Source organism: Chlorocebus sabaeus, chromosome 14 (genome assembly GCF_047675955.1).
Source record: "Chlorocebus sabaeus isolate Y175 chromosome 14, mChlSab1.0.hap1, whole genome shotgun sequence".
Taxonomy (NCBI): domain Eukaryota; kingdom Metazoa; phylum Chordata; class Mammalia; order Primates; family Cercopithecidae; genus Chlorocebus; species Chlorocebus sabaeus.
This window is the reverse complement of record NC_132917.1, coordinates 1,898,025-1,921,356: the sequence shown is the minus strand read 5'-3', so window position 1 is coordinate 1,921,356 and position 23,332 is coordinate 1,898,025. Positions and strand designations below refer to the sequence as shown.

The window sequence follows — 23,332 nt, the reverse complement described above, 5'->3', positions numbered from 1 at the left end:
AACCCTTTAAAGGGCTAGTGGTAAGAAGGGATATCAACTGTTCTTAAGACATGAGGAGAAAGGAAATAAGAAAAGGAGAGCTCAGGTTTGGGAAGCAGCCCTGCTTGCTAGTCGTTGGGTGTTCCGCGTGGACTATTTTTCATTTGCTGCCCTAAGTGTGTAACATGGGCACCCCCCTTCATCTCACAGATGGATAGACTGAGGCTGAGATAAATACAGCTCCCAGGGTTAAACAGGTGCAGACCCTCAAGTGACTTGGCGAGGCACACAGACCTTGTACAGATGTTACTAACATTTACGTGGCTCTGGTTGCTGTTCGTGGACCACTCAGATCCGGGTGACGACCCCAGCCTTCTCTCTTTCCTGTGGATGTGACCAAGGGTCTGAGGTTGTGTCCCCTGGGTTACCCCAAGTTCTCTGTTTCCTGTGGATGTGAATGAGGGTCTGTGGGTTGTGTCTCCTGGGCCAGCCTCATGCTCCCTGGACCCACCTCCGACCTCTTCATCTCTGCCCCTCTGCTGGCCCCTTCTTCCATCCCCAGTCCCCAAACCCCTATGTCCCTAAGGGTTCAGGGTGGAGCCCTCACTCTTCCCAGGAAACTGCCTCTTTCCCCATCTTGTCTGTAACGGCCACCCCCTGACTGCCCCAGACCAACACTTCAGCCCTTCTAGAGGTCACCTAAGCTGAGACGCCTCCAATTTAGCAACTCTAGAGAAGCGTGGTATTTGTGCATCTGTAAAAGAAGAGATTATAGAGAAGCACCTGTAAGCCTCTCTTCCCAACCAAACCCGAGCCAGCGAAGACCTGAGTCTCCTGTGTCTTCCCTACCAGTGCACACACCTCCACCTGCCAGTTACCTGAGCTGGAAACCAGGCTGCGTCCCACACCTCTCCCCTCACCTCACTCCTGCACATCCTGCCTCTACCTTCCCAGGCCAACCTGTGACCTGACACTGCTCCTTAAATGGCCTTCCACCATCGAGCTGTCCTTTCCTCCGCCTCATTCCCACACTGCAGCCACAGTGACGGTTTCACAGCCCTGAGTCAACTGTGTGGAAGTAATCCCACTGTCTACACTGTCCAGAGCTCCCACGGCTCCTGGGAGGAACAGCACCTGGGAGGCCCCGACTGCCTGCCCCTCACATCTCCAGCCTCTGACCACCTCCTGCCCATGCAGCCACCCTGAAACTCGCCCTCTGGGTCCCTCTGTCTCTCTGCATCTCTCTGTGCTGTGTCTCTGTCTCAGTCTCCTCCCTACCCCACCCCCATCTTGGTCCCCTGTGAAGCCTCCTCTGTCCTCTCTGGCACGGTAACTGTGTGTGTCTCTCTGTCCCATGAGGTTGGGGGTAGGTCTGTATTGCTCAGTGACGTGCTTTCCAAATAAAGGAATAAATCAATCATGCAGTGTGTTCACTCAGCACATGTTTCTGTGGCACCTGCTTACTATGTAACAGGCATTAGGGAAAATAGATGTTCTCATTTAGAGAGATCTTACCATGGTCCAGTAAGAAACAGGGTTGGATTAATGTCTCCCTTTAGAGATCAGAAAATCAGGACATGGAGAAGGGGTTTGCACATGCCACCTCCGCTGTTACTCAGCTCTGTGATTTCAAGCAAGTGACTCAAAAAATCTCTGTCCCTCCAAGTCAGGAATTACACGGAATCTACATCGCAGGTCACCGAGAGGGTTGAGTGGATTTGTTTATGTAGAGATTTTAGAAAATGCCAGATACACAGGAAGTGCTTTCTAAGCCGTGCTGATATTAACCGAGTGGGTTTAAAACCAGTGCTCCGGAATTATATTCAGATGCACTTTAAATATGTTAAAAATTACTCCAAAATAAGTGTTTTAACATTGAAGCAAGACAAGAAAAATAACACCTCTAAAAGAGGCGGTTGTAGGGGAATCACTGTCAGGCCTCTCAGCCGACTGGTCAGTCGCCCTGACGTTCCGAGCCCCACTCTCCGGTGGGAAAGGCCCGCACACAGGACGCTTCCCGCCCTCACCGCATTCCTCTCTCCACGGCGGTGATAACAGCAGCTGGGAGCAGAGGACACGCTGCCAAGTTTGGTTTTCAGTTGCTTCAGACTTTATCCCTGTTTATATTAAAATTGGATAAACAAAACATTCAATAAAAGACAGTTGTACATGACATGGAAGCGTGAGAATGCACTACATAATGTTTTGTGTGTATGAGTTTATGAGGGAAAGCCATGGCCAGCAACCAGTGTTCTAGAATAACCAGATGCAAAAGACTAGAAGTTGTTGACACCGAGTTAACCACAAAAGGACCATGAAAGCTGCAACAGCAAAAAGACAGCGTGAGGCATCAGCATGGGCCCAGGAGGCGCGGCCCAGGCTGGCTTGGAGCCGGTGGGGGCGACAGGATGCCAGGCCTCCATGGGTAACCCGACGTAACCTGAACAGGGTGAAAACACGGAAAGCCCAGGTTTTCTCATTTCTAATCCAGCATGTGTTTGCCTTTTCACTCTACCCAAAGCGTTTTGGACTTCCCCTCCTGTCGCTGGCTGCTGCTGAATTGTGAGAAGTCCAAGGATAAGACAGCGTGGCTTTCTGTGAGATGAGGCCACTGCTGGCTTCCCTGCCCTGTTTCTGCATTGAGAATCGTGTTATGGACACACTCTGGAAAAATGACGGGAGGGACTTTTTGTTAACCGAGAACTATTGAGCTACCGTGATCTTATAAGTGATCATATTTACAATCAACTGTGTGAAAAAAAGTGCATTATTTTTGGAATCTTAAAATATCATCTATCCTAAAAAGAGATATAAATCCAGGAGAGGATATGTGAGTAAACATCATTCTGTCAGTGCATTGCAGATGTTGAACTCAGTCTTTCAGAATGACGTTCAAATACAAAGGGCCGCCGTTGTGCCTTGGGGGGTGCAGTAGCCGCAGAGGTGACCGGAGCCGCACAGCATCTCTGAGGCACTGACATGGTCAGCTGAGGTCTTGGACGAGGCCGCAGTGCTGGGCTGAGCCCTTCATGGGTGTGGCTGGGCAGCACCACCAGTGCCTCCACATCCTCTCTCCTTCCAGATCACCGCCCTGTCAGCAGACACTCTGTTCACAAAATACGAGGGTAGGAGGATCCACGCTCCCCAAACTCATGCTCCAGGATGGGGTCCAGGTCGTAGGGCATTGCTGTGGTGGGTTTCTGAGTCCCAACCTTGGAGAGCGTGTCTGGACCATCCACATTTGAAGTATTCTAAGCCTTTGGAGACCGAGAGGGCTCTGTTGATTTAAGCAGGGCCTCGAGCCACGTGGAGTTGAACACAGATGGAATGGAATGTGCCTGGCAGTTGAATGTGTTGTCACCGTGGAAGTAGATACCAGGAACTGCATAGGAGAATGGGTCAGATAGAGAAGGGATGGAGGGTACTTGTTTGTAGTTGGAGGTATGATTGTATTCACACTTTACGTTAACAAACAGAGAGCAAATCTTGAGCAATGAACCATGTCGAATGGCAGGAAGCACTGGAAGTTTGAGGCCAGATGATTCCAAAGGTTGCACTGCTGAATCCAAGGGTTTGCAAAATGTAGGGATAGGGAAGTAAAACCAATCCAAGTAAAAATGGAAGACTAGAAGGGACCGAAACCTACACTTCATCAGAAAGTTCCCACCACGAGAAGGGAATCATTTAGGAAATTTAAAACATGTAAAGCTTTAGAGCAGTAAAGGAACTGCTGCTGCTTCTATTACATTGATAGGTAAACCAGGGCCCAGCCAGAGTCCAGGTGCTCAAAGAGGTGCTCACCAAGCCTGGAGCTCAGGCCCCTGGTCATGTGGTGTGCTCTGCATGTCACCACCCTGGATACGCTCAGGCTGTTTGTGAAATGTTTTGCGTATTAAACCAAACCCTGCTTGGTAGGATTATACCAATATTGTCCTGGCAGAGACCAGGTGAATGCTTCACTTTCTTTTCCACGTGTGCTTGCCTTTCCACGCACACTCACCTTCTCCGACTGTCTTGAGCAACTCGGTTTTTTTTTTCTACTCTTGCTTACTTATTGTCCCTCTTCCTCCACCACCTTCCCATGCCCAGCAAATTCAAATGGAGTGGGAGCTATGGCAGCTGCCAGGAGATGGAAAGGCAATGAAAGTGGGCAGGGCCCCCTGCAAGGGAGCCAGTCGGCTGCAGGTACAGGGGAGTTCAGAGGACGCGTGAGCAGGAGGCAGTCCACCTCCCACGCCTGGATGGCCCAGACACGCTCTCCAAGGTTGGGACTCAGAAACCCACCCCAGCAATGCCCTACGGCCCGGACCCCATCCTCCCAGACGTCCTCCTAGCCAGACACGCTGTCCTCCAAAGTCTCAGCGGTCCCAGGTGATCATGAGTGAAGCCCAGGTGTGCTCACTTCTAACTGCAGCGTCCGTTTTAAGGAAAATCTCCATTCCCCTGCTCGAAACCTCACAGCGCCAACATCGCACAGTCTGAGCACAAGTGAGCCATCTTGAAAAGGAGGGCAGCTGTGCGTGTGAACGAGCAAGGAGAAAATGAAACAGGAGCCCCAGCTTACACCCTCGGAGGAAGCTTCCAGTCACCTCACCTCCAAGCCAGGTGGGGTGACGTCATTTCCCAGCACTCGGGACTCATAGATGGTCACCGGTAGGCCTAGTTATCTGTTTAGTGAACGGTGCTGTACAGGTGGCCTCAATGCGGAACAGACGGTGTCAAACAAACGCATTGACTCACTGACAAAGGAGAAGGAAGCTGGGAAGAGCCCCAGTCGTTGTGACCTGAGACGCCAAGGGCAGGCTCTGGAGGAACCATCCATGCACAGCTGCATCTACTATCTGCTATGTGGACAAACACAGAAGGTGTCCACCGGAACCAGTCCACTCAGATACAGGCGGCCCTCTGAGGAGGTTGGTTGGCGTTGGGCTTAGACTTCACAGGTTGTCCGGTGGTAATTCAGCATGAAGGCATGGCTGGCTCTGAGATGATTATCTCAGATTATCCCTTCACAAATGAAAATGTTTGCATACAAGGAATCTCAGAAATCTGTGTATTTCATGTTTGAAATGGTATGTAGACTATCGATGAATTTTTTTCTTGAATTATCTGGTTATTAAAATTGTTATTCTCATTTTGCTTATTATGTTTTTAAGGGATGATAACATTTCACCCTAGTGTTTCAGGGCTGACAGAGACTTAGAAGTCATCTAACTGCCCTCATCTTACAAATTTAAAAAGTGACATCCAAATTGATGAAGGGACTCCCTGAGTGACGCAGCAAGGTGGAAATGAAGTCCCTCCACTCTTGCCCGTACCCCATGCTTGTGTCTTCCAGGGCAGCGGTCCCCATCCTTTCTGGCCCCAGGGACCAGTTTCATGGAAGACAGCTTTTCCACGGTTTGGGGGTGGAGAGGATGTAATTCAAGTGCATTACATTTTTTGTGCACTTTATTTTTATTACTACATTGTAACATATGATGAAATAATTTTACAACTCACCATCATGTAGAACCAGTGGGAGCTTGTCTTTCTGCAACTAGATGTCCCATCTCGGGTGACGGGAGACAATGACAGATCATCAGGCATTAGATTCTCATAAGGAGCCGCAACCTAGATCCCTCCCATGCACCATTCTCAACAGGGTTCAAGCTCCTGTGAGAATCTGATGTGGCCGCTGATCTGACAGGAGGCAGAGCTCAGGTGGTCTTGTGAGCAATAGGGAGTGGCTGTAAATACGGAAGAAGCTTTGCTTGCTTGCCTGCCGCCCCCTCCTGCTGTGTGGCCCAGTTCCTAACAGGCCACGAACCACTACGCATCAAGAAAAACTGGTTTCCTAAGAAACACAAAACTGTTGATCTTCACTTTCACTAGTGTAATTGATCTAAACTGTTTTAGAAGTACTGATAGAAGAAACAAACAGGACAATCATTAGTTTCCAAAACTTTCAGGAGTGACATATTTGTTGGATAATTGGATACCTGAATAAAAATAAAAAAATAGCAAAAGTTTCTAATTATTACCAGTATTACACAGCAGTTCCTATCATTCATTGAGTACCTAGTAGGTGCCAGTACTAACTTCTTTACATATATATATATTTTTTTTTTTTCTTCATTTCATCCTTAATGCAGCCATGTGAGATTAGCATTTGTGTGACTTTACAGCAGAAGATATTCATGTGTAAGATTGAACATCTGTCCAAAGTCAGTCAATCAACAAGACCTGCCGTGGGCAACACAAGCTCCTCCTGGTCCGTACACACCGTGTCCTACTCCCACACTCTCTCCCAGCACCTTCTTACCCAGGCTCTGACTGCACCAAGAAGCTCCCTCATGGCCCTTGGTCCTCCTGGCCTCTCGTCTGTCTGATGATCTAGGCACCCTCCTCAGCTCACCTTCTTATCTCAGTCCCCGTCTGAACATGGCACTGGCTGTCTTCTGCTCCCTGCATCTCTAGCCTGCACCTCCTCTCCTCTGTCCTCCGCTTTGCACCCTGCCATTACCTATCCAACATGCATTTTAATTGCATTATTGAATGCTTAAAAGAACTCGAATCACTCCCTGTTTCGTGGGTCAGAATCCAGAGTCCCATCATTCATCCATGAGGTTGATCTGACCCCACCTGACTCTCCACTCTAACCTCTACCCCCGGCCCAGCCCCGCTCCACACACTCTGTGCTCCAGCCTTCGGGGTTTGTGTGTGTTTCAGTTTTGTGAGCCTGTAGTGTTCTTACGTATGTTCATGTCTTTTGCAGATTGTTTTGATTGGGATGTATTGAAATGCTTTCTTTCCCTCCCAGACATCCTTTATGTGTCTGTGAAAGCTCATTAGCAGCCTCACCTCTTCCTGAAAGCCTTGCCAGCACCCGTGCATGCCTGCCCTCTGTGTACAGGACATAGAACCCTCTGCACATTTTCATCATGGGATTTCTCATGGTTCACCCATTCATTCCGCAAATGCCTGTTGAGTGTCTCTGACATGCTGGGTGTTTGGCACACACTGTACACAGAAGGGAGTGGTTCTAAAATGGTATTTCTGACTTGTCTAAGTCCCTTGTTAGAGCATAAAGCCTTCGTGTTAGGATCTGTGCCACTCATCTCTAAACTCCAGCATAGCCCAGGACCCAACATAGAGGAGTCGCCCAAATAGTAAACACTGGTTGGGGTCATGATTGAATGATGATTCACGATCCCAGATTCAAAGCCAAGCTAGTCAGGGTGTGCAGGACCCCCCTGCAGAACCACAGGCCAGTGAGAGAGGCCACACATCTCACCCTGCAGAACAGTGGACCAGTGAGAGAGGCCACACATCTCACCCTGCAGAACGGTGGACCAGTGAGAGAGGCCACACATCTCACCCTACAGAACCACAGGCCAGTGAGAGAGGCCACACATCTCACCCTACAGAACCACAGGCCAGTGAGAGAGGCCACACATCTCACCCTGCAGAACAGTGGACCAGTGAGAGAGGCCACACATCTCACCCTACAGAACCACGGGCCAGTGAGAGAGGCCACACATCTCACCCTACAGAACCGTGGGCCAGTGAGAGGCCACACATCTCACCCTGCAGAACCATGGACCAGTGAAAGAGGCCACACATCTCACCCTGCAGAACCGTGGACCAGTGAGAGAGGCCACACATCTCACCCTGCAGAACCGCGGGCCAGTGAGAGAGGCCACACATCTCACCCTGCAGAACCGTGGGCCAGTGAGAGAGGCCACACATCTCACCCTGCAGAACCGCGGGCCAGCGAGAGAGGCCACACATCTCACCCTGCAGAACCGTGGGCCAGTGAGAGAGGCCACACATCTCACCCTGCAGAACCGCGGGCCAGTGAGAGAGGCCACACATCTCGTTCTGCATAAATGGAGTGTTTGCCTGTGGTAGTTTGCCTCTATGCCTTCCGTGTCACACCTATTTTTTTTTTTTTTTTTAGTATATATATTATTTCTAGAACAAAAGTGAATTTGTAATGTGGCTTTGAAAATCGTTCTTTCTCAGTGAGAACACTTGGACACAGGGTGGGGAACATCACACACCAGGGCCTGTCGTGGGGAGGGGGAAGGGGGGAGGGATAGCATTAGGAGATATACCTACTGTAAATGATGAGTTTATGGGTGCAGCACACCAACATAGCACATGTATACATATGTAACAAACCTGCATGTTGTGCACATGTACTCGAACTTAAAGTATAATAATTAAAAAAATAATAATAATAATTCTTTCTCAAGGAAAGACTGTGAGCTTCTGCTGTAAGGAAGGGTCTTGTCCAAGCCTGGGCCAATTTCAGCATGATTTAGTGGTGATTACCGCTAACACTGAAGTTGTTTTCTGAAATGCTGGCGTGGGACTAATAACATCTAAGACTGAGGAAGTTCTGCACAACTTTGAATGATGTAGTTGCTTTCATAATAACATTGACAAGCCCTATGGCTCATCTTGTTTCAGGAGATTATCAAGTCTAAAGATATAATTTAATCCATAAAATATACAAATCCAAATATATCCAAAGCTCTTTCACGACATAGACATTTTTATATTTTACATAAATATGTATGTAAATATAATGGGATTAAAATAAATCTTGCTTCAGATGTATATTATACATAGTATATATTTGGTAAAATGTTTCATAAATTAAATTTGTATTGTCAATTGCATGTTATGTACGTTATGCAAACCAACCTCATGAATTTTCGTGGGATCTCTGGAATTGTAGGAATGAGGAACTAGGAGACTCGGACTAAATGTGAATGGTAACGAGACAAATGTGAGCTGTATTTATTCACACCATCACTTCATTAACAGATTCCAGCACACTTCGGGGGACATGTATGCTTATGTCTCTCTGGTGTTTGTGTGGATGACATTCATGATAAGCCTTTAAGTACCTTGATCAAGGCTCCCATTGGTCTGATTTTAAAAGACAGTAACACAGATCTTTTTTTTTCTCTCTCTCTCTCTCCCCTGCCTTCTCTCTTTTTTTTTTTTTTTTATTAGTGTATATGGTTGTCCCTTGGCGAAAAAAAGAAAAACACAAGATAAACAGCCCCAGGAACCTGCTCCTAAACGAAAGCCATTTGCTGTGAAAGCAGACAGCTCCTCAGTGGACGAGTGTGATGACAGTGATGGGACTGAGGACATGGACGAGAAGGAGGAGGATGAGGGGGAGGAGTACTCCGAGGACAATGAAGAGCCAGGGGATGAGGACGAGGAGGATGAGGAGGGGGACCGGGAGGAGGAGGAGGAGATCGAGGAGGAGGATGAGGACGATGACGAGGATGGAGAAGATGTGGAGGATGAAGAAGAGGAAGAGGAGGAGGAGGAGGAGGAGGAAGAGGAGGAAGAAGAAAACGGTAATCTTTAAAATATTAGCAAAATAACAAGTCGTGATTTGGGTCCACTGTTCAAGGTGAATTGCCGGCTGTTACTATGAATGATTGGCATATAAAGAAATCATTCTGCTCGGTCAATACTAAGAAAATTAACCTCTTAGGTGAACTGAACACTTCCATTGAAGAATTCTTCAGATTCTCTGTTACACTTCAGATTTTATGTCAGTCTAATTTTTATTCAGGTTGGTTGTCAGTAATTTGCTGAGATATTTATGGTGTACCTTTCTGATTATCTTAACAAAATGTATCAAGGAGGTTAAGTTAGCAGACCTGGTCTTTAATTTTACATTTTCTTGAATGCTGTATCCATGAGATACAATGATTGGGCAAAACAGTGTTGTTGGAATGGCTTAGCCCAGGTACCTCCTTAGGGGAGTTGGAAGTCCTGCCTAACAACTGGTACATCAAGCAGCAAAGTGAGTTTTAACTGTCTGTAGATTGCCAAAACTTTGCTTTAGTGATGGTCACGTAGCTGGGATGAAAGAAAGTACTATTGCTATCCGATAATCAATCAGCCCGTCATCGGCTTCCATATGTGAGAGCTGTGTTTCTGGTCTGGGGTTTCCGGTGCCCTGAGACATGTGGGGGAGAAGCCGCCATGCTAGGTGTTGGGGGTGTTCCCGGCAGTGCATTTACGGTGACGTGGTTTTCATATCCAGTGTTCTGTCACTATCTGACGCACAACACAACTTCAGAACTAACGCTTTCATAGAAGTCATTGCTTCTGAGGAAAGAGGTGGGAGTTTTGTGGTTGGTTTGTTTGCTTGCTTGTTCGTTTTTTTGCAAAGCCTAGCTATCATCTTTATTGGCTTAGGGTTTTCCTCATAGAAATGCCCAAACATGTTGAAAGTGAAGGGAATTTTCTTTCTTGCCCTTCTCCCTTGGGCTCAAAAGTTCTTCAAGAGTCTGATTTCCAGGAGAACTAATTTCTGGACACAAAGGGTGGTTGTTTGAGCCAGTGGGTCCATACATCAGGTCCCTCCGTACATCAGGTCCCTGCGTACATCAGGTCCCTCCATACATCAGGTCCCTCCGTACATCAGGTCCCTCCGTACATCAGGTCCCCTCCATACATCAGGTCCCCTCCATACATCAGGTCCCTCCGTACCGTACATCAGGTCCCTCCGTACATCAGGTGCCTCCATACATCAGGGAGATGTGAGTTGCTTGTTGCTAATCTCATGGGCAGGCTTAAATTACCACTCCTCCTTCAGAAGTCAGAGGAGTTTGTACTAGGAAACCTGAATTTTAGGAAATAATCCTAGATTGTTACAGTGGCTTAAGATTTTAATGCAAAGAATCCATCACTTGCATGTACATAAATACACAGGCACAGATAGACATATAGAAGATAGATATGTGTATGTACACATAGATGCATATGTACACACACATATATATACACATAGATGCATATGCACACACACATGCATTACGTAAATTAAAATTAGTCTCCTAAGATTTTTTGTCTGTCTGTGGTAGAATGCTGGGTGGAGAAGCCTATCAGAACCCATATCAACAGACTTACCATCATTGCTATTAAATCTACCTGGGACACGAGGCACCAGTGTCATTAATGAGATGGTAAGAATTAAAATGATAGATTTGTATAGTAAAATATTTGGAAAGTAGATCAACCTGGCAAATTATTTCTGAACACTGTATTAAGTGAGTGTGGTTTTGAGTGACCTCATTAATCGTGGAGGCTGATTAATGATTTGTAACTTGACCAGGACTTACCAGAAAGATGGTTACAGTGTGGCCGTTTCACTGTAACCATCACGGATTAAGATAGGAAATCTGTAAATAGGTATCGTTTACACCAGGGACCTTAACCAGGTTTTGCTCTCCATTTTCTAGAATTAAAAATTCAGTTTTAGTTTATGGTCAAATTTAAATATTTCTTTAAAAGTACAAAGTGATATACTTTGAAAGGCAGTCAGAAGCGTTATTGAAACAGTTTGAGAATGTGACTGCGTAGGGTTTGTTTATTCTGACTTGAACACTTAGGACATAATTGTTTTTAAAAGCCAGAAAGCAAACTAGAATTAAAGACATTTTTGCCAGAATAATGTGAGTAAATGGGCACCCAGTGGATGTGTGACAGCACCGCAAAGGAACAATGGCTGATTGGCCTCAGGACCTAGGATTTCTGACTCTGTGGCCAGACCTGGCATGGTGGCCACGTCTCAGGACCTAGGATTTCTGACTCTGTGGCCAGACCTGGCGTGGTGGCCACGTCTCAGGACCTAGGATTTCTGACTCTGTGGCCAGACCTGGCGTGGTGGCCACCTCTCAGGTGATCAGCAAATGCTGAGTCCAGAGCACGGAAGACAGGAGGTGCCGAAAGCAAACAGCTGTGAAGAGGTAGCAGGACCGTGAAAGAATTCATAGTCAATTGTGGGGTGTCTGGTTTCAGAATTCATGTTCAGCAGTTGGCTCCCCAAGGAAATAACTTCTATTATCACCTATGACATGACCTTTAAAGGAATCAAATGAACTACTCAGGAAGGGTGCAGCCATAGTGAGACGTTGTGAGATAACCTACCTACTAGCAGTGTGAGACAGGTGCACCCAGTTTACTGAGCATCCTGGCAGTAGAGCGTGATACTCCACTCCCTTTCAGAGAGCCTCTCATGAGAATCCCAGGTCCCAGGCAGCCACTTAGGACCAACAGCTTTGCATGCCCTGTGGGGACCTTCCACTAGGTTTCCATTGCCACAGCTTCTCTGGAGGGACACTGAAGGCTTGTTTGATTTCTAAGACAAACAAATGCATTTTTCCCAAGAATTAATCAACTGAGAGGCCTGATTCCTGGAGATACACTCACGAAGCCTTTCTCTCGGAGAAAGACGTCTCCGCTGGGGGAGCCCCACCTGGGTGTTTCAATACCACATTTAGCCAACGTCACCTGCAGGTTCTCCAGCTGGATGGAGTATCTTCTGGTCTCTCGTACCCCGTCAGGGTCAGAAATCTCCAAGCAGCTTCTGTATCAAAGGAACAGGATAACTCTGTTGACAGAGCAGTCATTTTACGTGATCAAACTCCTAGTTTAATGTATTGAAAGGAGGCTTTGAAAGGCGTACATCAGCCCATCTCCTGTTTGAATATTCTTGCTGTTGAGTACGTTATATTTTACCTTACTGTTAAATGTAGTGCCAAAATCACTATCAACAAATGTAAATGTCTGCCATGACAGCAGCACTTTTAATGTGAGATATGTAGCGTAAGTACAGGAGATTCCATACAGTGCCTACCAGAGATGTCCTTTTGTCCCTTCCAGAGGCTTGGCAGAAACCATGCATTCCCTAAAAGCTGGGGGGTCCCATTCTGTGTCTGAGTGCTGGAGCTCTGAGTCAGCATCTTGAGGCTGGCCTTTCGTGTTCCTTGGGTGACACTCACAGTGACTGCTATGTCCCTGGGCCAGCAACAGATTCCCCTGAAGTTGATTGTGCCCTTTTTCTAACACATAGCAGCACAGACCATGACCTGAGGTTAAGAGGAAGCCACGTGGTCAGAGCACGGAGCCTAGTGTGAGTGGCACAGGTGCCCATCTGACTGCAGAAACCAGGGCATCGTGATGGAGCTGCTGGGACAAGTTCACGCTGGCCTCAGCCTCGCGAGTAGAGAGAAAGTCTCAGGCGACTTATCCTGGCTGGATGCCATTATTTGTTCATCCAGTCGAGCATTTTCACTTCTATAATAAACTGAAATGTGGACTTTACTAAGAGGTTTTGTTTTAGATAAAACAAACGTATACAAACTCCCAGATTATTACAATAAGAACCCACAAGTTATAGAAGGACTATTATTTATAATTTAAGATTAAGTATTTATTTTAATTTCAAGGATCCTCCAGCATTGTTGTTTACATGAATCAAAATAGTACTAATAATGTAAGTTTCCAACAGGCATATTTAATCACGTTATTGAGTTTGATCTTCACATTGATTGCAGAAGATGTATAGGGCAGAAGCTCTTTTTCTCTCATCATACAAATTAGAAACTGAGGCTAATTAAGATGATATTATTTTCTGTAGGTGGTGGATAGATAATCAAACACTTTGCATGGTTTTCCTTGTAATGGAACTCATGTTCTCCTGATCACCTTCTGCTTATTTGACCAACAGGGGATAATACCTGAGAAACCCATTTCAGATTAAGTTCATATTTAATTAAGCAAAGTTATATTTATTATACAGTAGACCTAACATAGGCTGGTGTTTTGCGTGAAGAATTTTGTTTTTAGAATACATCATTACAGACTAAGTTCACACTAATTAAAAATCCCCTTGTTATGCTAAAGTTAAGAAAGTTATTGTTCAATGGTCATAGATGTTTCTATTATCAGATCTTTTTATGTTATGATATTTTTTGGATTCCTGTGATTTGAGAAATATATCGTAAATAGATACATAATACCTAGCAAGGTATGGTTTGTATTCATAATCCAGTCCACTAAAATATCTCTAAATCAATGTATACACACACATACGTACATTTTTTATAGCAGACATTGCATCTTCCCATAGACAGGAATCACATTTCATGAGGAAGAGCCTAGAAATGTGCTTTCTAGACTAAAGAAAGCTTCCGTGTGTGCAGCTGCCTGTAGCACATAGATGTTGCTTTAAATGCTCTGTTTCTGGAATACCTTGGAGAATATATGAGGTTCTTTCTTCACTACTCTTTACTGAATCTCAGGGCTGCCTTGCCACTCGATCACGAGGTTAAATCAGGTGACATGCAGGTTAAATTGGGTGAAATGCAGACGTCTTCCTTTTCTACAGTCTTCCTGGCTTCCTGTATCACGTTCTCTAGATCAGTGACCCAAAGGTGTGCCATGGCGTCCTGGGCTGCTGGTGTCTGAGGAGGAGGGGCTGCTTGAGAGGAAATCTGTTTGGTTATGTTAAGGCCTTTTCAGTGTGTGATCTGATGGCCACAGACGTTAGGGCCTTCTCGACATGCGATATGATGGCCGCGGCTGCTCTGGGCAGGGCATGGAGGCCGCCCTGAGGCAGGGTCGGTGTAGGGGTCCGGGGAGTCGAACAGGAAGGAGGCAGGGGCTGCTTTTGTTGGAGGAGTGTGCCGTGACTCTTTGGCCAGCCGTGGAATCAGCATGGCCAGTAATCCGTGCCTGTTCCGTTCTAATATCAGGCTCTGTCCTCATTGTAAATCGGTCCTGTGCATGGGACAATTTTCTGACGGGGCGTTTCCACTCCCCACCTCCTTTTTTAAAGGGAATTCAAGACAGAATTCATGCTATATAAATTCATTCTCACAGAAACATTTCTTTTTTCATGGTAAAATTCCCAGGGTGTGTTTTCTTTCAAACAGGATGAGGTGCTAGGCCCCAAGTTGCTAGAGCATCCTGATAATAAGCGGAAGACAATTTCCATAGGCTTGAGTTTTCATAGGAGGACAGCGTGAAGGGGTGAGGGAGTGAGGGTGTGTGGCCTCTGAACTCCCCAGCTTCCCTGCAGGATGCCGTTCTCCATACTGATTAGCCAATTATCCTCTCCTGTCTTTCTCAGGGAAATATCCCTGATGAGGAAAGCAAGTTGAAACGCAGACAGACTGTGAAAAGCAGAATTAGCCAACCAGTTTTCACTGCAGTCAGCAGAAAAGGCAGTGAGCTCTGAGACCAACATAGAAACAAAGATCATATGTTTAGTGTGTGAGGCTTCAGCCAGAGGAAGACTGTGAACACAGTTGGGAGAAAGAATGTGATGATTTGTTATCATCTTAAAAACTAACCTTTCCCTGCATCCACAGAGGCGTTTTTTTAGGACATGGTATAAGCAGCTACGTTGAAGTACATGGCACCGCGTCTTGGGAATGAGTAATCATAGAATTAGACATTTTTAGCTGTCAATATATGATTTTAAAAAACTAAACTCTCTTCATGCAAACTGTGCAAAATTATAGAAATATAGTTTTATCCTACATTTCATAAACCTTCAGGTACTTTGATACAAAGCAGAAATCTGGCTGCGAATATCATGCCACTTCCGATGCAGGTAGAGGCCAGGCATGGTGGCTCATGCCTGTAATCCCAGCACTTTGGGAGGCCAAGGGGGACAGATCACCTGAGGTCAGGAGTTTGAGACCAGCTTGGCTAACAGGGCAAAACCCCGTCTCTACTGAAAATACAAAAATTAGCCAGTTGTGGTGGCACATGCCTGTAATCCCAGCTACTCGGGAGGCTGAGGCAGAAGAATTGCTTGAACCCAGGAGGCAGAGGTTGCAGTGAGCTGAGATCGCAGCATTGCACTCCAGCCTGGGCGACAAGAGCGAAACTCCATCTCAAAAAAACAAAACAAAACAAAAAAGATGCAGGTGGATGCATAAAGTCCTGGGGAAATTCCTTTTAAAACAGAAAATGTAAGACAGTGAGGTCGAATATGTTTCTGTTCAATGTGCTTATAAGGGCCACACTAAGAAAATAACAGTTTATCTGCTATGCCTTGTGAATTTAGGTTTCACTGCAAGTTCTAGTTTATCCACGGGTAGATGGAGTTGAGGAATCAGCTCTGGCTGTACCACGTGTCCTAAGCAAGTCACCTAGCCTCACTGGACCTCAGTTTCACTTAAGATTAGGATAATAGTATGTGCCCTTCATTCACTTTACTGTCTTGTTTTGAAGCTTAAAGAGGTTGCAGAATATGAAAAAAATTGAGAGATGTGAAGCAGTTCAGAACCATAACATCACAATTGTGATTAAGGACAACTTCAGCATGATATTACGCTCCCACGCATTTATTCACCCTCTTCTGTAACCCTGAACCTAACGTCCATGACCCCCTCCCCACACGCAGCAAGTGTATCATGTATATTAAGGCTGCAAGAGTTTAAAAGATTCTGAATATCATGACAGCTCATTTCAAAACACGGTATGTATTTTTTCCTCTGTACTCAGAAGGGCACTGGGTTGCTTACGGACAGAAAACTAAACAGAGTCACCATTTTCCAGAAGAAATACATAATACAATATGGAAGAGGCATGTATGTAAAAAATACAAAGCATGGTTCTTTACAGGGGGCAGAATTAGAAGTCATAAACTGAGGTGGAGGCTTTAAGGATTTGATTTGAAAATAAGAACATACATTTCTGAATATTGAGGCTCACTAAACTTTAGATTGTTAAGAAAAGTGGTCGTGCTGTCTCTGCAAGCTCTGCAGAAACAGATCAGTCTTCTCTCTGACACGGATGAAATATGGAATACCAGAGACAAAGAAAAGGAGCCCTGAGGTCCTCTCAGGTTCCTCCCAATCGAGTACATTTATGTGAGCAGCCACCTGTGTCTCATACCCATTCTGGAAAACAGAAGAACCAGAATTTTCACAGCCTTATCTCTACTCCCTGGGTTCCTAGCACGGACAATAAAAGCAATCACTCTGGGGACAAGGAGTCGTCACTGTCGTCCAGCTGATCCAGAAAGTCTTTGTGCCTGTGTGTGTGCGTGTGTGCGTGTGCGTGCGTGTGTGCATGTGCGTGTGTGCATGTGCGTGTGTGCATGTGTGTGTGCATGTGTGTGCATGTGTGTGTGTGCGTGTCGTGCGTGTGTGTGCGTGCGTGTGCGTGTGCATGTCGTGCGTGTGTGCCTGTGGGTGCGTGGGTGTGTGTGTGCCTGTGGGTGCGTGTGTGTTCGTGCGTGTGTGGGCGCGTGTGTGCACGTGCGTGCGTGTGTATGCGTGTGTGCGCGCGTGTGCCTGTGTGTGCGTGTGTGTGTGTGCATGAGAGGGAGGGAGAGAGACAGTGAGAGACAATGAGAGAGACAGAATGAGATAGAGACAGAGCCAGTGGTGTAATTGGTTTGAATGTTTCAGTCTGTCTCTATCTGAGTAGCTGTTGATTCTAAACAGCACATTCTCTGGGTAGAAGAATAGACTATCTTATTATTTAATGTCTTAATTTATGTAAGCCAGATACCTAAAATGTCATCAAATAAAAAGACCTTCAAAGTTTTATAAATAAATGAGACTTCATGCATTCACCTTTTAGCTCATAGAAAGGACAACATTGAAATCACTGTAGCACGCAAGAACATGAAAGCACAGTCCCACATGCGTGCTGCTCTGCTGGTGGGCAGTTTATAGAAAATACATGTCATTCTTCGGAAGAATTCAGAAAATAAGTTTTGTTCACTGTTCAAAGTGAAGCAACATTAACAACTTAAAGCCAAGGCATCCTCACTCCTCAGCATTTTTTTCTGGCCCAAGTTATGTTTTCTTCAGCCTACGTGGTCTTTCTTCCACTTTGGGGCTGGAATCTGTGCTGGCTGAACTTCCTCCGAGTGGAAACAGGGATGCCCAGGGACCAGGTCTTCTCTATCACCTGGGAACCCTGGGGTACTTTCCGCGGCTCTCTGAACTCTCACCTGGGTTCTCTGTGAAAGGGTCCTGTCAGCCCAGCAGGGGCTTGTGGAAGCTGCCTTGTCCATCGGACCAACATGATTTGGATTCCTAGGTGTATGTCGTAGCCACATGACCTTGAACTCCTCCTCAGATCCATCCCTTCATCCACAAGATGATGAGAGCGGTGTGAGGCGTGAAGAACGTGTCGCTCAGAGGTCCTCCATGGGCCTCCAGGGAGTATCCCAGGCACACTGACATAGCCGGCGTGGCTTCCGCCTGCTGACACTTTTGTTCTCCTTTAGAGAGGAGGTTGGCCCCGGCTTCCCTGGCTTCAGCAGAAGGCATTCAGGGTGCTGTCTTGATGCCATGTTGGTGTATCCCAGCCCCAACCTCACAGCCCTCCCTCCACCTGCCCCTCCAGCACACTCTACCAGCACGTGGCTCCACTGCTTCTGGAGCTTCAGGCACACAACCCTGGGCCTTGGCACCCTCTCTCTCCTCCCCCAGAACACTCTCCCTGGCACAGCTCACTTTCCCACCTCTTCAGATCTCTGCTCAAGTGGCACCTTCTCAATGAGGACTTGCCCGACCCCCCATCCCACGTACTGTCCATTGTCTTTTGATTTTGCTGCATTTTTCGTGGAACATACGTCACTATCTGACATCATAGTATTTATTTACTCTCTATTTTAATCTCTTTCACCAACTGCAGTGGAACAGCCATGACTACAAGGATGCTGTCTCTTTGGTTCATTGTTCATCTCTAAGTGTGACAATAAACAGCTGCTAAATGAATAGCTATTATTCTGTTAGTTCCCTCCTTCTCCCCCCACTGCCATGCCCAGCAGAACTTGCTTGTACAGAATTGTGATAATTACATTTCTCTTGGATCTGATGAAAGGGTTGTGCTACATCGTCCTCTCCAAAGATTTTGCCGTTTTCAGTTTGATGAGAGTATCTAAGCACCTCAGTATCTCACCCAGGTAAACACATGGCTCATGAAATTTCATAAATGCCTCCTATCTTAAATAGACATTTTCCTCCATGCCTCAATTTCCTGCGTAGGATCATTCTTCTAAGAGATGTGTTGTTGCAGCTTAATCAGCTATGTGGGATCTTCCAAAATCTGAGTCAGTGCCTCTCTAGGGCTGCTATCACCTTACCCCGTCAGTGGCTGTGGGAGTGTGGGCAGTGTCTGGCCTGCATGCTTCCTTTCAGTCGTCAAGAAGGCTTTCGGGCAGTGACAGGGACCAAGATGTCTTTAGAAATACGTGACTTAGTGGGGCATCCTCACGCATGCGTGAAGGGCAGACAGGCGCCTTCCTAGGTTCCCTGAGCCCTGCAATGAGGGCGTGGACAGGAGTGAGGTGATACACGCTCCTTTCCTGGAGTTGAGGAAGGCATTGCCCCTGCTGCAGAGAGTAGATTGAGGTACAGAGACAGAAAGCAAAAGACAGCAGCCGATGCAAAGGCACAGGGAAACAAACCTCAGTCCAGAGAATCCTTTCCATTGGTGGATAAGTAGGTCGAGCTGCTGGACGCGCAGACATTTATGGTAACGAGACGGAGGCCCAGAAATAACCATAGAGAGAACAACACATGCAAAATGGCTGGGAGTGTATTTTGGGTAATTTGCATATAATGCACCAAAACCAGCTCCCCAGTAATTAGCGCCGAAGAGAACAAAGAAGCGACCACACAGACCCTGCAAGGCCCAGCAGACTTGGGCTCACTGAGGGTGGAGGAAGTGCCCGCGCGGCTCTGTGAGGTATTCGAAGTACGTGCGAGGCATCCTGCCCGGCACTGGGCACTGGTATCAACCTCTCCAGGTGTGTCTGCTTCTTCGTCTGCCACGGCAGATGAGGAGCAGAGGGAAGCCCCAAGCTGGGAGGCAAGATTTCCCCCAGGCCGGCCCCGCCCTTCTCCTCTATAAGGGGTGAGTGGCGAGACGCTGTCTCAGCAGGGTATTTGCAGACAGGACCATGGACCTGCACAATCTCCAAAAGTGAGAAAAAACAGTGGCAAAGTGCAGCACATAAACCACAGGTCCTCCGGCCGCTCTAGTGAGTGTATGCGGTGCAGGAAGATGGTGACTAAGATGTAGTATTTCTACTTTTCCTTGTTTAAAAAAAAAATCCTGGGGAATTGTACTTGTGACCTGGGTGAAAACTAATGTGTACAGCAAACCCCTGCAGCATGAGTTTACCTATGAAACAAACCTGCACACGGACCCTCGAGCCTAAAAGTTTAAAAACATGCCGATCAATCCTAAATATTTTTATAAGCAATAGGGAAATCATATTCCAGACAGCATTCATTTTAAACAACTCTTAAGAGCAACTTTGAGTATTTTATCAGTATCTGAAAGCAAAATTCAGATACCTCGTCTCCTATACTCACAGCTCCCAGCAGCCCGGCGCTGAGCCCTCCCTGTGCCCAGCAGCCCCGACGCTTCTGCCCGTAGGACGTGGGTGAGGCGTGTTGCTATCACGGAGGATCTGATGTGGGTACCTCACCAGCACTCGAAGCTTTGTGATTGCAGGGAGATGGTTATGGTAGGAAAACACCCTGTGGTTTAGAAGAGAAAGAAAAAAGGAGATCAAGGTAGAATCAGATTGTGTCTGCATCTATTGAACAAAAGAGGCAAATGAGTTATCAGAGAAGAGAGGGCCCCACAGGGACCACGGGGTGCCTTGAGAGGCAGGTGTGCTGCTCTGCTCCGAGAGGACATGCCACTCCAGCAGTTCAGTGAAAGAATCGGGGCGCCCAGAAGTAGGCTGTCCAATCAGGTGACAGGTATTTAGGAAGATATCTGGAACGTGTCATGTAGCACTTAGTGCAAAACTCAGTCCCTCCGTTCCATCCCCAGCTGCTGTTCTGTGTCCCTCCTGAGTGCTTACTCAAATTAGGGGTCTGAGGAAGGGTTCTTCTTGAGTGGAGCCGCCTTCGAGCGGGCCTCCTTGTCTCTCCAGCTGAGGGAGCGTGCAGGACCTGAGGCTGGGATCTGTCTTTCCAACCTGAAGCAGATGAATGCCTGATAACACGGATCTTCCTGTGTCTCAGAAAATGATCTTTGAGATGACACTGCTTTGTGACCCTCTGAATATGTACCGGATTTGAAAGGTAGGGGAAAGGCTTGACATGCAGGAAAACCAAGGTGGCAATTCTGTGGAGGGCGTGTGAATGGCAAGCAGGTGATTTCGACTCCCTGGACCTAAGTTTCTTCACATATTAAATTTTGAACGCACGATCTCTATAATTCTATCTAGTACTAAAATTCAAGGAAAACAGCAATGGCCGGCACTGGAAAAAAATGTCTGTGTTAATCTGTACTCAAGATGAATAAGAGTAGTGAGAGCAAGCCTCTGCTGGGAGAATTTTAACCTCTGTTAACTCAGAAATCACTGTTCGAACTGTGCATACAGACAGACCATTCTGAAAATGTCCCACACTACTGGAAATAAGACACACAGCAGCACTCCTGAGTTAGAAGTAGTAGGAAAGCATGACGGTGATGTCTAGAGCAGAGCCAGGGATGGTGTGGCCTGGCGGAGAAGACACGTGCATCCCACTGTCAGTGCCATGTCACCCTCCAGGTCCCCCTTTCACCTGAGTTGAACTGCAGGGCTCTGTCACTGGCAGTAGAGGGTGAGGGAGACAGAGGAGGGTGCAGGGATCTTGTGCTGGCAGTGAGAATAGCAGTTCCCGGAGCCAGGCCACGTCCTGCGTGGCAGGCAGCTGAGGGACTCTGAGGTTGGCACCGCACCTAGGAGAGGTACCCGCCTGAAGGCCACCCGGGCTTGGAAGGTGACTTCTCCCGTCTCATGAAAGGAAAGAGACCACAGTGTCTCAGCTGCAGTGTCTCAGCGTGTGCCTGGGGCATCTGAAGCGAGAAGAAAATGAACTCATGCTGCTCCGCCTGGTCCTGGCCAGGGCAGTAAGTGGGCTCCAGTAAACACGGGCCCCCTGCCCACACACGAGTCAGGGGGTCTGGGCCTGTCCTGCGCCCCCAGTTCCCTCCCTCCACATCCTTATCCTGGCTCTCAACTGTCTCCCGCCCTCCTACCCAAACAGATGCCTGAGGGCACCTGGAGTGGCAAACCCAGCGCCTTTTTGAATATCAGTCCGGAGTCCCGGATTGTCCTAATTTTCTAATCTCTTTTCCACATCAGAGTGGACCCAAACTCCACTAATCAGGACCCTGGTGACTGGCAGGTTCACTAAGCTGGCAGTTCCAGCACAGCTCTGAGTGGCTGGTGACACAGCCAAGCCTTCAGTCCATAAGTCAATGCAGAGTATTGAAAGGAGAAAAAAAATCAGGAGATAAATGCAAAAATAGGAACAAAAACATTCTGAATGGCGAGACAGAAGGGAGCCGCGTTCCTCGCTACTGTTGAAGCGCTGCATGTCTGGCTGGTGTAGAACGTGCGTCCTGGGAGGCCGTGGGGTGAGAACTGTGCAGGGTGCTTGCTCTGGAAGTGGAGGCAGCGTTGTGGAATGTTCAGGGCTGTGCTGCACCCAGAACTCAGTGGTTCCAGCTCTGCCGTTTCACAGTGAGCGATGGCATAAACTGTCAGCCTCTGTGATTCTGTATTGTCACCTTCAGAGGGAGAAGTAGGTGCCCCAGTGCCTCTCTCATGGGGTCATCAGGGGAACCAGACTCAGGTGAGTCAGACTATTCTGTACTCACTAACTTCATTTCCTCTGCACAGAAGGATGTGGTATATGAAACCTTTATGGCCAGGTGCAGTGGCTCACACCTGTAATTCTAGCACTTTGGGAGGCCGAGGCAGGCAGATCGCTTTGAGACCAGCCTGGGCAACACAGTGAAACTCTGTCTCTACAAAAAATACAAAATGTAGCCAGGCATGGTGAGGCATGACTGTTGTCCCAGCTACTCAAAAGCTGAGGCAGGAGGGCCACTTGAGCCAGGGGGAATGAGGCTGCAGTGAGCTGTGATTGTGCCACTGCACTCCAGCCTGGGCAACAGACCCAGACCCTGTCTCAAACAAACAGAAATATATAGATGGTTTATGTGGCTTTTTTCCCTTATCATTGCAGTTTCTATTAAAACACCATCATCTTTTCATTAGGATGAATACATTGTCATATTTCAGTATTTACAAGTCAAGATAATATTTTGATACTGATTTATTTATGTAACAAAACACCACCTCTGTAGTGCCATGGAAAGTAATAGCCCTTCATTACTTGAAACTCACTGCAGTGCACCTGCAGACCAGGTCTCCTCCGACCCGGGGAAGTCTAGGGTGATTTTCGCTTTGGAATACAGTCCCCACCTGCAGCTTCTTCTGTGTTTTCTATTCCGTTGTACGTTTGCTTGCCTGGGGCCTGTGTCAGTGACCAGAAAGAACAGTAGCTCAATCAGGACTAGATGCTGAAGGAATCAAAAGTTGTGTATCTTAGGGACAGACCACTAAGAAGCCAAGGCTTGTATATAAAGTTATAATCCAGAGTTCTAACTGTACCAGACTTTAGTGAGGACAGTGGAGGATAAATGGCCCACGGCAACCACATTTCTTTTGTTTACGAAGATGTTTTCATTTTCTAATTGCAACTATGGAGCATAA

At 47.0% G+C, this 23,332-nt stretch overlaps 1 protein-coding gene across 22 annotated transcripts in view; it reads left to right on the top strand.

Moving 5' to 3' along the window:
* The window catches only part of MYT1L (myelin transcription factor 1 like), a 529,284-nt gene that overhangs the window by 369,651 nt on the left and 136,301 nt on the right, over positions 1-23,332 (top strand). For all 22 annotated transcript variants that reach the window (XM_073022747.1, XM_073022736.1, XM_038006505.2 and 19 more), the window contains one exon: positions 8,989-9,344. In XM_073022747.1, coding sequence (XP_072878848.1) covers positions 8,989-9,344 — 356 coding nt within the window. The remainder of the gene's footprint in view (positions 1-8,988; positions 9,345-23,332) is intronic.